Source organism: Convolutriloba macropyga, chromosome 6 (genome assembly GCF_964194025.1).
Source record: "Convolutriloba macropyga chromosome 6, txConMacr16.3, whole genome shotgun sequence".
In the NCBI taxonomy this organism is placed as follows: Eukaryota; Metazoa; Xenacoelomorpha; order Acoela; family Convolutidae; genus Convolutriloba; species Convolutriloba macropyga.
In genome coordinates, this window is record NC_134473.1 from 55116362 (window position 1) to 55130383 (window position 14022).

General features: G+C 33.9%; 2 protein-coding genes across 3 annotated transcripts in view; one reads left to right on the plus strand and one right to left on the minus strand.

Annotated features, from left to right (window-relative positions):
* Window positions 1-14022, plus strand: part of LOC142341776 (uncharacterized) — a 645707-nt gene that overhangs the window by 375677 nt on the left and 256008 nt on the right. The gene's annotated exons all lie outside the window — the stretch shown is intronic.
* LOC142341058 (rhodopsin-like) overlaps window positions 1-14022 on the minus strand; it is an 84358-nt gene that overhangs the window by 3570 nt on the left and 66766 nt on the right. The window contains exons 5-6 of the mRNA XM_075391900.1: window positions 10602-10819; window positions 5038-5246 (exon numbers count right to left, since the gene is read on the minus strand). Coding sequence (XP_075248015.1) covers window positions 5038-5246; window positions 10602-10819 — 427 coding nt within the window. The remainder of the gene's footprint in view (window positions 1-5037; window positions 5247-10601; window positions 10820-14022) is intronic.

Sequence of the window (14022 nt, forward strand, 5' to 3'; positions counted from 1 at the left end):
TCTTTAAGGACTGGTTCCAGTTCTTTTCTAGTGAAGAGGAGTGAACTAGTTATTTTGCTTTGTTTGAGTTTTATCTGCCGCCATTTTTTTCTTATTAAGTTTTTTTTTGAGATGGATATTTATCTTTGGTTTTTTATTAATGTTTTTTGTTGTTATTTGATTTTTTTGTTCGTTTTGTCTCGTATTCCCAATAATGGAGTTTTGTCTCGTATTCCACTCCGCCTTATAGTGCGGCATTTTTCTCCAATCATTGATTTGATTTGAACGCACTTTTTGTTTATACACTAGTTATTTTCGAAAAACACATGAATTTTTGAAAGTTTTCCATCCCATCATCATTTGGTAGACAATTAAGCTGAAATGTGGATGAGCGGGGTCGGAACATCATGCTCATGTGCGAAAGCACATTACCAATCCTTTTTGTTGAAATTTGAATTGATATTTGATTTGTTTGTTTTATGAAACTCTCGATAAAATTTCAGTTGGAGTTTTGGATATGAAGGAAAACAAGGAGCTAATGATTTTGGCTATATCTCAACGCAGTTTGCTATCAATTCGTATCTCGATGAAAACTGCAAAATTGCAGTTACACTTTCTTTGAATTGTGTTATAAGTCTAACTTCAAAAAAAAATTCCGGGCATTCTTCTTCATTTACTCAGATTAACATGTTCATTGTAAAATGGTGAACATGGAAAACAATCAATTGATATTTTAAATGAAAAAAATTAAACAAACCAGCAAATTTAACCAAAGTCTTAACAAAAAAAAATATTAAATTTGTTGGCATTTTCTGGCACAACTTGATAAGAGCCAATGCAAAGGGTTCCATTAAAAAGGGTTCCAGTCAAAAGCTTCAAAAAAATTTTTTTAAAAACAGAATTATGGTGCAATCAGCTTCTGAACTGATCAAGAAATGCAAACAAAGATGCTTGATGAAGTTGAATGAAATCTTGTCAATGTAAAACAAATATGCCTAATAATGAATATCACCTCACATCATTCAAGGGAAACTTGTTTTGTATCAAAATATTGAAAAGCCGACAATAGTCTCAGTTAATTATTTGCTGAACAAAACCCTGGCATGTATTTTCTTGTCGCGAATATGGTATCTTAGCTCGATCGCTCTACCGACCCAAACAAAAGTTTAGAAGCAGTTCCTAAATTGAAGCAAGGTCTTTAGGCTTGAAGTTGGAATTGTTTTTTTTTCAATGAGAGTTATCCTAGAGCAAACAGTTGAAGAAAAAACTAAAGGGAAAAATTATGAAACAGAAATAAAACTATAATTAATGCTCAAAATGTAGGTTGTTAAGAATTTCAAAACAAGCTAGCCATTTCGCATCAAGTGTAATTATTCATTATTCCTGTAAATAACTCTGGAGCCCTAAACTAGTGAAGTCCGTTTTCATATGTTTTTTTCTTTCATACGTTTCTTTCATACGTTATAAAATTTAAGGCTATAGGTTTAAGTTCTCAAGCACTAAACAAACTAGTAATGGTGAACATAGTAGCATAAAAAATTGTCAATTTCAACTGTCTGTAACTGGTTCATTTCACGGCTGACATCAAATATATAACAATTTCATTGACTTCGACCTGAAATTTGAAAAATTATATGTCGAATCTATATTATCTATTTGAATATTTCTGATTACCAAGTTGCGATAAGTGCGTATCTCAAAAATGATCTCTGCGAAAGATAATAGAAACAATCAGCAATCGCAAAATAAGCAAGTCTGTTCTATTCAAGGAGGAAAATGATTGGAAAATTGGTGTTACCAGCGAGTGTTAAATCACCCCAAAAATACTAGAACAACTTTTCAGTTTAAACTTGTTTTGCTCACGTGGAATTTTCTTCTGTGTGAACCTGGTAATAAGTTGCATAAAAGCCCGCTAGATTATATTTTTTAGTTCTAAGCGACAAAAATGGGAAAAATACATATTGGCAGTCAGTAAATTTAATTTATCGTAACAGGACTGAAGTATTCCAAGAGCTCGAGACCTATGTTTGTCCTTTTTTACTTAATCAAGACTTTTCCGAAGCCTGAGTTGACGGGTGAAACAGGACTGGTCTGTTTTTTTTTCAAAACAAAAATTGGAATTTTTCCAGGTCGACTAATATTAAGCAGTTATCACAATCTAAAACCACGCAACAATTCTGATCATCGCTATTAAGTGACAAAAACTATAATGCAGCTTGATATTTTAGACAATTCTTCTTTTCGTTGGGAATCAAATTGAAGAGCTCAAAGCTTAAGATTACTGACAACATTTACTAATCAAAGTTTATATAAAACAGCATTGATAATATAAAACAGGCGATTTTCACAACTATCGCATCTATTTTCATCAAAACAATTTTGCTAACCTCCAAAATCTTCAATGCCCAAAAAAACAAATAGACATGGATAAAGTTGCAAATGATATGGGGAACCGCTGCTCAGTGTTTTTGTGCAACAACCTTTTCATATGAATAGTGTAAAACTTTACAAGTCAGTTTATCTTATGTACACAGATCTTGAAATGGTAATAATAATAATAATGTATCTAAATTTTTGCAAGACCAGACAAATCAACGTCCAAAGGGTTTTCCCCAGAGAACTTATACCAGGCGGACTGCAGTTTTGTTTAAGGTACATTTATAGAGAATTACCTACTTTGCTTATAGTGTTTTTCTTTACGTAAATTTATTTCATCTCAACAGGTTTGGTAAATTGTACAATTCAAAACAAACATGTCTCCTTCAGAGTTGCATCACGTTTAGCAAGTGAAACACCGCATTGAAAATATAACCGAATAATTGTCTCAAATCGTTACATCTGTTCCAAAATTCACCAGCAAATTAGAAGCCTGCACGAATGATTCTCTGGAGTGAACATTAGCCAACATTGACATGTTCAGTCCAAGAAAAAAATTAAGTGCAATTAAGCTTTTTTCCACACATCGGCTAACATTTTTTGTGGTGACAGGATGTACAGGGGGGGGGGGGGGGGGGGGCATTTGGATATAAGAAAATTTTCAAGAAAAAGAACTGGTCTTTGCATAGTAAAACCCAATACTTCTCATTGTGTGATCAAATGCCCAAAATGCAACCCATTTCCACAATTTGAGCATGCAATTAGTCTTTAAATTTTTTGCCAGAATTTTATTAATATATACTCAAGACCAAATTCACAGACTTAAATGTTCCTCTGAACAGTGCTAGTCTTTTTACGATTGTCAATAGTTTTCACACTGGCGCCAACACCACCCATAAATTAATCCAGTTGCGGATATAGTCATTTTTGAAGCAAAATTGAATTCAATTTGATTACTGTAACACATTTATAAATCTAATCTTAAAACATGGGTCATGACAAATATTGACAAAATCGAGTAAATTTACTTGAGAAATCTGGCATTGGCCACGTAATGAAAACCAATACACATCAGTGCTAAGCGAAAATGCGTGGAAACTCAATATTTGTTTTGAAATCGTAAAAGACCAACTGATTGAGAGCATTAAATAGAAGTTTGTACTCTTTGCTTTATTTAAGGTTAGTTGCGATTTTAAATAATCGTTTATTATTCATGCTCAAGGCTAGCCCTTATCGCACGTCCAAGATACAACTTGCTATAAATTTTGAAATCAAAAGTGCTTAGAAAGCAATGAATGATGCTTTGAGATAATTCGTCCGAATCATGCGTAATTTATCATAACGTTTCTTTTGTGATTTTGACAAGACGTGATTTGGTACTAAAAAGAATTGCGTAGGATTTCAAATTGGGACAATTAAATCTCACTATTACCCGCGTTTGAAAGAAAATGTCCGCGATGTGATCGCTGAACTCTAGTTTAATCCTATATTTAAATTGTGATTAAACAAAAGAGGAAGGAAAGAACGCTACAGGCGATTACCAAAGGTAAATTCCTTCTGGTTAATTATTTATAACAGTGTAATATCACTATTGACCTTAAAAGGTTCAACCACATTACTCGCTTTTCCATCAAAAACAGGGGCAAGAACTGTGGGAGATTTTTAATTATAGGATCGAGAGCTAAAGTAACGCTCATATAGAGTCATCTGGTAAAAGTGAAAAGGCTACAAATGGAATTTCTTTGACTTAATTTTGACATTTGAAGCTTATCAGAGATTTTTCAAGTGGTGCTTGCAAAGTTAATTATTTCACATTTCCGACGTTTCGCAATACGCCCCTATGTGACCTATCATCCACACTGTTAGAGGGTTGAGAAAGAGCAGCCTAATGCCATTTGGACATAGAAAAAAAATGACAAACAGCTCTACTTGTTCAAAATGAACTTTGCTTATGAGATGAAGCCTAAAGGAACAACAAAGAACGAGAGATTGGGTTATAAGAGATGTCCTAGTTCGAGAGCTATGGTGTTAGACCAAGTGGTTTAATTATTAGCACAGTGCGCTTGCAAGTGAGAGACACTGGTTCGAATCCAGTACTGGTTCATTTTCAGCAGTGACGCCTGATTCTAACCCCTTGCTTAAATCTCATGGTTTAGGCATTGAAAATACTAAGTTGATTAAAATGAAAAATATGAAAATGTTATTATTTCGGCCAATATAGCAAATAGGTCGCTTTTAACTTGACTCTACTTTTGATTTTGAACCGCAAAGTCTTTTCAAAAGAGCCGAGTTCGAGAACTTTGTCTTGATATGGTTTTCATAGATGATCCGTTTTATGGTTAGTGATAAGTGAATGATTTTTTTTCGATCTTTTTGAAATCTTTTCGAACTTTGAAATTGAAATAAAGTTACTACACAACTAATGTGGTTCGGATCAACTATGAGCATACCATATATGGTGAGTTCTTTGGTCTATAAGTTAACCTACTATGGTTAGTATGGTTCTTAAGTTAACTTCAATGATTAAGATGGTTTCATGGTTAGTAAAATGCCCACAAATATTAAATATTACTTCGTATAGTTTTATTGTTATTACAATATGTTATCTGTAATGATTATCTTAGTATTGTTTAATGGTTAGTAAGTTATCTATAATAATTTCTAGTGCTTTACTACACTTACCTGTACTGAGCGTGGCCAATGGCATAGACGTATGGATTGTAAACGCAGTTGGATTTAGCAAAGAGGGCGGGGAGGGTGGAAACATAAGGGTTGATCAGATGGGGTCCGTGGAATTGCCCAATGAGGGCAACTATTGCATAGGGCAGCCAAGTGACCAGAAACAGACAGATGCTGATAACTGACGCCTTGGCTATATAGTATTCCCGATTCTAAACAACAGCAACAAAACAATAGTTAAGAATGAATGAAAAACGAAAAAATTAATGGCGTAGTTTGTTGCGCGCGCAAAAAATAGGATCTTTTGCGCTAATCAGCGAAATTACAGATTTGTACGATTGACATAGCATACATTCTTTTGAATATAATTAATTGAAAAAAGTTCACAGCAGCCTTTTCATTTTATCATGAAATCTTCAGAGAGAGTATTTAATAGAGACTAAATATCGTAAAGGCGGTGTTCCAACTTCAGCTAATATTAATTTTGTGGTATTGGTGGAGTTGCAGCTGGAAGTCAGAGAACCAAGCTAATCAGCTTGCTTCACGGACGCCAGTTTAACTGACGCGATGTTTCAAAAAAGACCCTAGCAATCAAGTTCTTTCTGGGTACCCCTTACCCACTATTGTTCCTGGGCAACATTCAGATGCTTCGTGAGATTTGCGTTACAAAACTTATTTTGCTAATGAAAAAGTCATCCATTTTCCAACCATTGAGTTATTTACATCTATAAAATCTACATTATGACTTGGAGTTTCAAAGTTACAGTTTTTGCACAGACCTCCTGGAACATCATACAAAAAATATTTGCTCATTACCCCTTATCGTTCTCTAAAGTTAATCTTCGATCAGCTCGATAGAAAGATTTTATTCTTAAGAGATTCAATTAGTGTGAGGTTTTTCCGAGAAAGCAAACGGACAATTTTCAAAAAAATTGCCAGTTGATACCACGTAGTTATGTTTTAGAAAATATTATTTAAAATTTCATGAAGTTGAGAGTCCTTAGTAGCGTCTCAAATTAAATGATCTGACAGAACCAGAACAAACAACACCAGTTTTTGCTAAGCTGAGTTATTATAATGCACGCTAACATATATTCCATACTTGAGGTCTCTTAAAATGATGTCCAACAAGTATCACGGCTCTTCAAGTATCTCAATTAGTTTATTTTTTTTTGCGAAAAACGTTTGCTGCAGCCCCCCGTTTGTTTAGGAGCTAGAAGCTTTGCCCAGTTTTTTAGTCAATTTTTCAGCTCTATATCTCCCGTATAGAGATATTAAAAAGGTCTAATACATAAATCTTGAAACAACAAACTGATTCCTTTTAGAACATTTTAAATAATTTCAATTCTCGAAGAAAACTGAGGCTTGAAGTTTTCCTTATTTTTACAATTCCTACCTTTTGACTCTTCGCATAAGCATATATAGACCACAAATCTCTTCAAATTTTAAAATTCAATTTACTTCAAAATAAATAAACTTCAAAAAAATAAATCTGGAATGCCAGTCCAAAAAAAAACAAGTTTTGCATTATAAAGTTCAAAAAATTTTCCCAGACGTTTTGAACATTTTCGTAACTGTTTAAATATGCTTTAGATTTCAAGTCTTTCTTAAAAATTAATGTTGGAGAGCAACTACTGCCTAAATACCGAGGCGTCATGTTATTCCTAATTTACTGCAACGGTGGAATTATATAAAAACTTGCATAATTTCGCTTTTCCTGAAAAAATGTTTTTCTTTCTTAAACTTTATTTCTTCTCGTACGTTATAACCTCCATTCAAGCGAATTTAATTTGCTTTTTTTCTGTTAAGAGTGAATAAATTGTCGGTCGATTTTAACTTAAAAATTTTAATGCCGTTTTTTGGTAGCGATGAACATACAATTTTTTCCCTAATTGGGTTTTCAAATCGTACTTTTTCAGAAGCGGAAATTAAAAAAAAACATTTTAGATAGCAGTCTCGGAAAGAAGCAGGTTGTTTGGTGCGGCTCACTAATAGTAAAGAATAATATTCAGTTTCAGTTAGAACACTTTCAGGACTTGATTTTGCATTCTGATTCTTTGTAGTTTCTGATGTCTGCTAGAATTCAAATTCATTAATAAATAAATTTTGGCATTTTTTTATTGAACGAACGCATAAAAAACATTTCTCGGTTTTTCATGTGTTCCTTGATGGTAACAAACGTGGGGATTAAAATATTTGCAATTTTACACTCTGTTTTAATAAATCAACACCCATTGTTCCATTTATCTCGCCTCATACTTGAACGAATCACTGTCTTTCATTTTCTTCCAAAAAATTACAAAATAATTTTCTTTGAATGGGTCATCATTTAGTGCACCTCGATCAATGAACTTTTCCATTCATGTATCAAATTCTTAGTTCTCTTTGACTGATCTCCCTGACGTAACAGAAGCACGAGTTTACAATTTGTGTATTGTTTCGGTTTCGGAAAAAAACCCACGGAAAAAACCCATGAAATTTAGATAGGAAATAAACCCCCACGGAAATAAACCCCGACTTGACTGATCGAAAAACGACATCATGACTTACAAAAGGGCGCCAAAGTGCACAAAGACGCTCTTGCAAACTGGTTGCCGGATATACCTCCTATTGATCAACCCTCTTGACCGTTTATAAAACTAATTACTAAAACAAAAGATTAATTTAATGTATTTGTCTAATTATCTTCCTGTTTGAGGGAATATGAACCTTTAATTAATCCTGAATAGCCAGATAAGATGCTTCCTTTTATTCGCATTGTGTTTGCAGCTTCATTAATTCAACGCAGTAATCACATCAAGAAAAATGAGCTTGAAGGTATCAAATTATAGTTTTCGTTTCTTTTCTGCTCTCCATTAACTAAAATTAGCCCATTAACGATCACAAAAGAGCACAAAAGTTAAAAACCGATTGGGGAAAGAGTGAACAAAAACGCGTTACAGAATAGGAATGAAAATTAAGGTTCACATTCCCAATACAAAACTAAGAAAACCAGTGGTAGAAATCTTATTATTACTTGAAAAAATTGGGTCATTCCCAAACTAGAACCCCTCCCCAGCTTAGCGTAGCATTTAACACATAACCCCCGAAAAATACCTTAAAGACACCATAATTGGGGAATATAGTTTCTCGGGAGGTCTATGCTACCAAAGTTCATGCAGTTTGTTATTTCTATTAAACAAAACAAAATAGCCAAATTGTCCATGAGAGGCTTTTGCTTGACCCATGAAACCAATAGAGAAAATATGACTACCAATTGAGTCTTTATAATAAAAAAAATCTTGAATTTGTTAAACTTAAGTCCAAATCTGATTGTGGAACGTTAAAATAAACCTTTCAAAAAACATAATAATGATAGTGCATTCATCATACATGCTAGAGCCCCATGACATCCCTACTTGTGTCGATTTCAGGAATTCACTTAAAGGAGTTTTTAGAACAGGTCTAGCCAACAATGAAAAAACGCCAATCAGTAATTTTATTACCTCCTTGTCTCACCCAATGACCGAGGATAGACAGCAATTAACTAACAAAACTACCAGATCAAGCTGGTCAAGAAAATTAAAATGAAAAATTGAAAACGCGATTATGTGGTTGCAATTTAAGATGTGTCCAAAGGACAATTTGATCTGTTCAAGAGTTTAATCGATGAGAACTTTGCGATTAACTGAGATTCGATAAACAGATGTCTAACAAAGGAGTTAAATTAATATGAAAACTTATACAAATATATTAGTTCCTTAATTTTTCGTACCTGAAAAAAAAGACAGAAATGAAATCTTGTTTTTGAAAATATAGATTGATAAGTTTGTAAAATCAATTTAGAAACAAAAAAGAAGAAATTATTTGCAATTTTTTGTTTGATCATGTGAAGTTACTGTTTGGTGTCCCCAAAAACCAATAAGCTGGAAAACAAATGTACAGGAAATTGAGAGAAAAATAAAAAATGTAGTTTTTATAAACTAAAAACTTCATGACCCCGTGTTGGGAAGAAAACGATATCATATATTTGAATAAATCTTGTCGATGGGTTACTAAGCGTTAACAATTTGAAATTGCTATTATCGGGCATTGAATATTTCATTTCTGAAAGTAAAACTGGATGAATCTGTTAGTTCCAAAAACATCGCAAACTAGATAAACAGATTTTTTTCAAGTATCTAAAAATAAATAAAACATTTTTTGTTGCAACCCATTTGTGTAACCGATTACTTTTACTTATTTATGAAGACTTGGCTATAAAAAAATAAATTTCCAATCAGGTGCTAGGTGACCGTCTGAATTTGCATACAGAATTGAGAGCAGTTGAATTCATTTCTAAGGAGACATCACACGCATTGTGTTAATGCATATGGTATTGCCATCTCTTGGGAATTCCTCTCAATTTCAGCTTGGGTTTCATTGCCAACACAAATAGGTTTTTTGCTGTCATTTAGCACGTAATGCATAAAGAGCAATTAAGAAACTTTGTGGTTGCCCTAGTCGGGAATGAACGGTTATTTTGTATGAATCTGGCATTATTTTACAAGAATAGACAAAATTTTCATTAGGGAGCAATTTCTAGTAGATTCCTTCAAGATGACCATTTTTCTGGCAGAATCTTGCAGGATCAAGATAACCAGTTTTATGTAAGCATTTGGAACATGACCAGGTTTCTGACAGAATCTGTCAGAATTTAGATGATGACTCGTTTCCGGCAGAATATGGAAGATAGCCTGTTTTCTATGAAAATTTGCCAGATTCCTACAAGATAACAGATTTGATGTTTGATTTGATGCTCTGATTTAAAGTTTGATTTTTTAACAGTTTGCAAGAACTTCTGAGCGTACACATAACTTCCATAGCTTGAACTTAGGTTAGCCTAAAAAAGCAGCCTTTTACTAGCCATCTTTATCACAAAATGTTCTCCAAACTAATTCGAAATTCAAATAATGGATTTTTAATTAAAAAAGCATACATACATGTGTGTATTACATCACTAAGCCTACCAACTATCCTTTTGCTAAAACCATCATCTAATTCTTTCAATTAGGAATTGTTTATTTGAAGTGCCTTTCAAATTTAAAAAAAACACTGGTTTCTTGACAGTTGGAGTTTTTCGATTTTGTGGAATCATAGGGCACTGAAAAAACAAATTGTAAGCAATTCAGATACACTAAATATTGCCAAAAATTCTCAAAGCAACAGGAAAGTTACGCCACTTTTATTACCGCTTTTTATGCTTCTATTATCATAATTGTAGTCTAATCACAGTTATATTTATTATAATTTTGCAAATGTTTGAATGCAAAAAAGTTTTCGGAAAACTTTGCAAAATGTCAATGTTTTTGTTGAAGTTTTCACGAGTGATATTCATATAAAAATAAAAAGTGTAATTAAGGGACTTGAAATGTTTCACGGAACATGAAAGGATCGTTTTTGACAGAAATTTTTAGGGAAACACGTTCAAAGTTGTTACATTTTTATGACACGTAGAATCGTTTTGTCAGATTTTTATGTATGTAGGAAGTTGACCAACAAGTCGGGCGCAGCTATGTTTGTCTTTTGCACCTGTTCACAGAATTTACCTGTTTGTGATCGTGCTTGCTCTTTTTGTTCCCATGTCTGTTCACTCCTCCCCCGATCTTTTTCTTCTTTGCATCCATGACCACGTGGAATATGTTGACGTAGCAGAAGATGGAGATTAGCAGAGGACTGAGGAAGCCCATGAGATACATGAACATGAGCTGTGTTCTGGTTGTGAGATCCTGTGTCATGTAGTCAAACGTGCAACTTGTTTGGAATCCTAAAACACAACACAATCATCACAATCAGAAACGTTTACCTATAGTTGCATGTGAAACAAAATGCTAAAAATTCATCGAAGATTAACTTTTAAACCATTATCGGACTAAGATATATTAATTTGTAATATCTCATTTGTTAAACAAAAATCTTAATAAAACCGGAAGTTTCAATATCTATGTCCGTATAATTTGCGCGCCATGAGCATCCGCCAAAACGCAATGAGAACCAAGAACGAGCCTTAACATCCACAAAAGAGTTTTCCAGCCTATTGAAGCTATTTGCAATTAGGCAACAATGTAGAAATTAAAATTCAGCTAAGGTGGTTCGGCGGCCTTAGCCTCTAAATTCCAACAAGTTTTGAAAATAATTCCTAAGTATTGTTTTTCTCTAAGTTAGCCCTCTAGGCGACTTTAATTCTCTTCTTAAAGACCTTCTGCCCTAACTAACTTATAAACAAAAACGGGCACAATCCTATACTTAGAAAAAGTTAACACACACCAGCTAACTTCTAGTACTTATGCCTACTGAGAAATTTATTTCAAAAACACGCCGAAATCTAACTACGAACTCTCTGTCTTACAAACAGAAAGGAGAGACTTCACCTACAAAAGTAAATTGAAAAGATGCTCTGAAAATCTACAAAAATCAAGCGGTATATATACTCCGCAAAAGTAAATAATACAGATATAATCAAGTCCGATTTCTTTTTATAAACAAATCTTATGCGAAAAAGACCCAAAAATTCACATGATTAAAACCATTTCATACCATTTTTAGAATATAACCCCTATTTCGGATCTAGAAATCTAAGTTTCATAAGACTTTCATAAGACATAAACCTGTTTATAAGAGATTAAGTCAAATCTGCCATCACTTATCAAGATCAATATTTGCTGAACAAAACGCCTACAAACTCCTAATTTATTTAGCCATTATAATTTGATTCTAATTCAAGTCGAAACTCCTGAGAAATAAAACAAGGTTAGTACTTTTGCTATATTTTCTTAAGTTTTCTTAAATCCCCTAAGATAGCTTAAGTTAGAAATTCCATTTCTGCACCACCCTCTTGGACTTAACTATTCTCCTGAATAGTTATAAGCAAAAAAATTAAAAGAATTACATTAACAAAGTTACTGTTGTAGCGAGTCTTTGGTCTCATTATCATCGTTTGGCGCATACAGAATTTCAGTAATATTTCTCGAGTTTCTCACTCGTCGTTCTCTGCAAAATTCTTTTATTTCGCACAACCTTGGCTGTAGTGTCCTTTCTGGCCACATCGGTTGCAGATTACCCGAGCTCTTGACTGGAACTGCTGGTCACCTATTATTACCTCCTGTCCCCTGATCAGGTGCTCAAATGCCCGCCGCATCTTTTGCTGCCCAGAAAGAAGCAAATCCAGAAGATGAAAGTGAAATTCTGGGTTTAAGTGTACTTCCTCCATCTCGGTTTGTGTTGCCATTTCTCTGGTCGCGCGCACACCTACTGTTGCTGTGGTAATCTACCGATCATCATCATTGTCGTCGTTGGTTGCGGGGATGTTCAACCTGAAGTCTAATGTCTTGCCCACAGTAACAGCAAGACCCACGTATGTCTGTCACCTCAACTCTTTGGTGATCTCCCAATCGAGCAGTCCTTCTGTAAAAATCCAGCCAGCCAATCTATCCAGTTCTGCCTCTGGGGCCAAGGGGTTGTCACGTACACAAGTCTGATACACTCTGTCTGCTCAGTTCATGAGTGTTTCTCCCTGACGCTGCTTGATGTTGTGCATGGAGATTGAAATGGTTTTGAGGTTGTTTGTCTATAAAATTTAAAGGGTTTAATAGCTTGCCCAACAGAAGACTTCGTCCAAGAGTACGGAGGAAGGAAAGTATTGAATTTTCTTCTTTAAATTTAAACAACTATTGATAGCTATCTTCTGTATCAAATTTACTGCGGTTGTGAATTTTGTGAATTTTTATTTGAAACAACCTCATCCAAAAAAACGAAGATTATATAACAAACAGGTGATTTTAGAAAGAAATTGAGTCAACGAAAACTATTCCATAGAAAACTTTCATAACAAAAGCGGTCAACGATTCGCCCTTTGGATAACCGTGCACGGACATCTATCATTTTTCGGGGCAGTTAACCGATTATATCAATCGAGGACTGACATAAACAGGGAATCTAGGCTTTTGCTATGATGAAACACTCTATTATCCAACTGGTAATTAGGGAAAATTAAAAGAGTTAACAACTTAACTCTTCGTTACGAGAAATTTTGAACAGTAAAAGAACTTTTGAAATTTAATTTAAACACCTCACGATCTGTTCACAAAGTTCTGAAACTTCATCAGCGAAACTTTAATAAACTATAGTCCCTATCAAATTTTTATGAATCCCCTCTCTGTTGCCAATGTATAATTTAAAAGTCAGCTAAGGTGGTTCGGCTGCCTTAGCCGCTAAATTCCAACAAGTTTTGAAAAAAATTCCTAAGTATTGTTTTTCTCTAAGTTAGGCCTCTAGAAGACTTTAATTCTCTTAAAGACCTTCTGCCATAACTAACTTATGAAGAAAAAAGGGCACAATCCTATACTTAGAAAAATTTGAATTACACCAGCTAAATTCTAGTACTTATGCCTACTGAGAAAATTATATCAAAAACACGCCAAAATCTAACTACGAACTCTCTCTCTGTTTTACCAACAGAAATTTCACATACAAAATTAAATTGAAAAGAAGCTCTGAAGATCTACAAAAATCAAGCGGTATATATACTCTGCAAAAGTAAATAATAGAGATATAATCATGTCCGATTTCTTTTATAAACTAATCCTATGCGAAAAAGACCCAAAAATTCACACGATAAAAACCATTTCATACCATTTTTAGAAAAGGACCCCTATTTGGGTTCTAAAAATCTAAGTTTCATAGGACTTTCTATACCTGTTCATATGAGACCAAGTCAGAACTGCCATCACTTATCAAGATCAATATTTGCTGAATAAAACGCCTACAAACTCCTAACTTAGTTAGCCATTATAATTTGATTCTAATTCAAGTCGAAACTCCTGAGAAATAACACAAGGTTAGTACTTTTGCTATATTTTCTTAAGTTTTCTGATATCCCCTAAGATATCTTAAGTTAGAAATTCCATTTCTACAAACAACAATTGATACCAGCCGTTTTGCACTCTAGGATATTCCAGTTGTCGCGGCTTT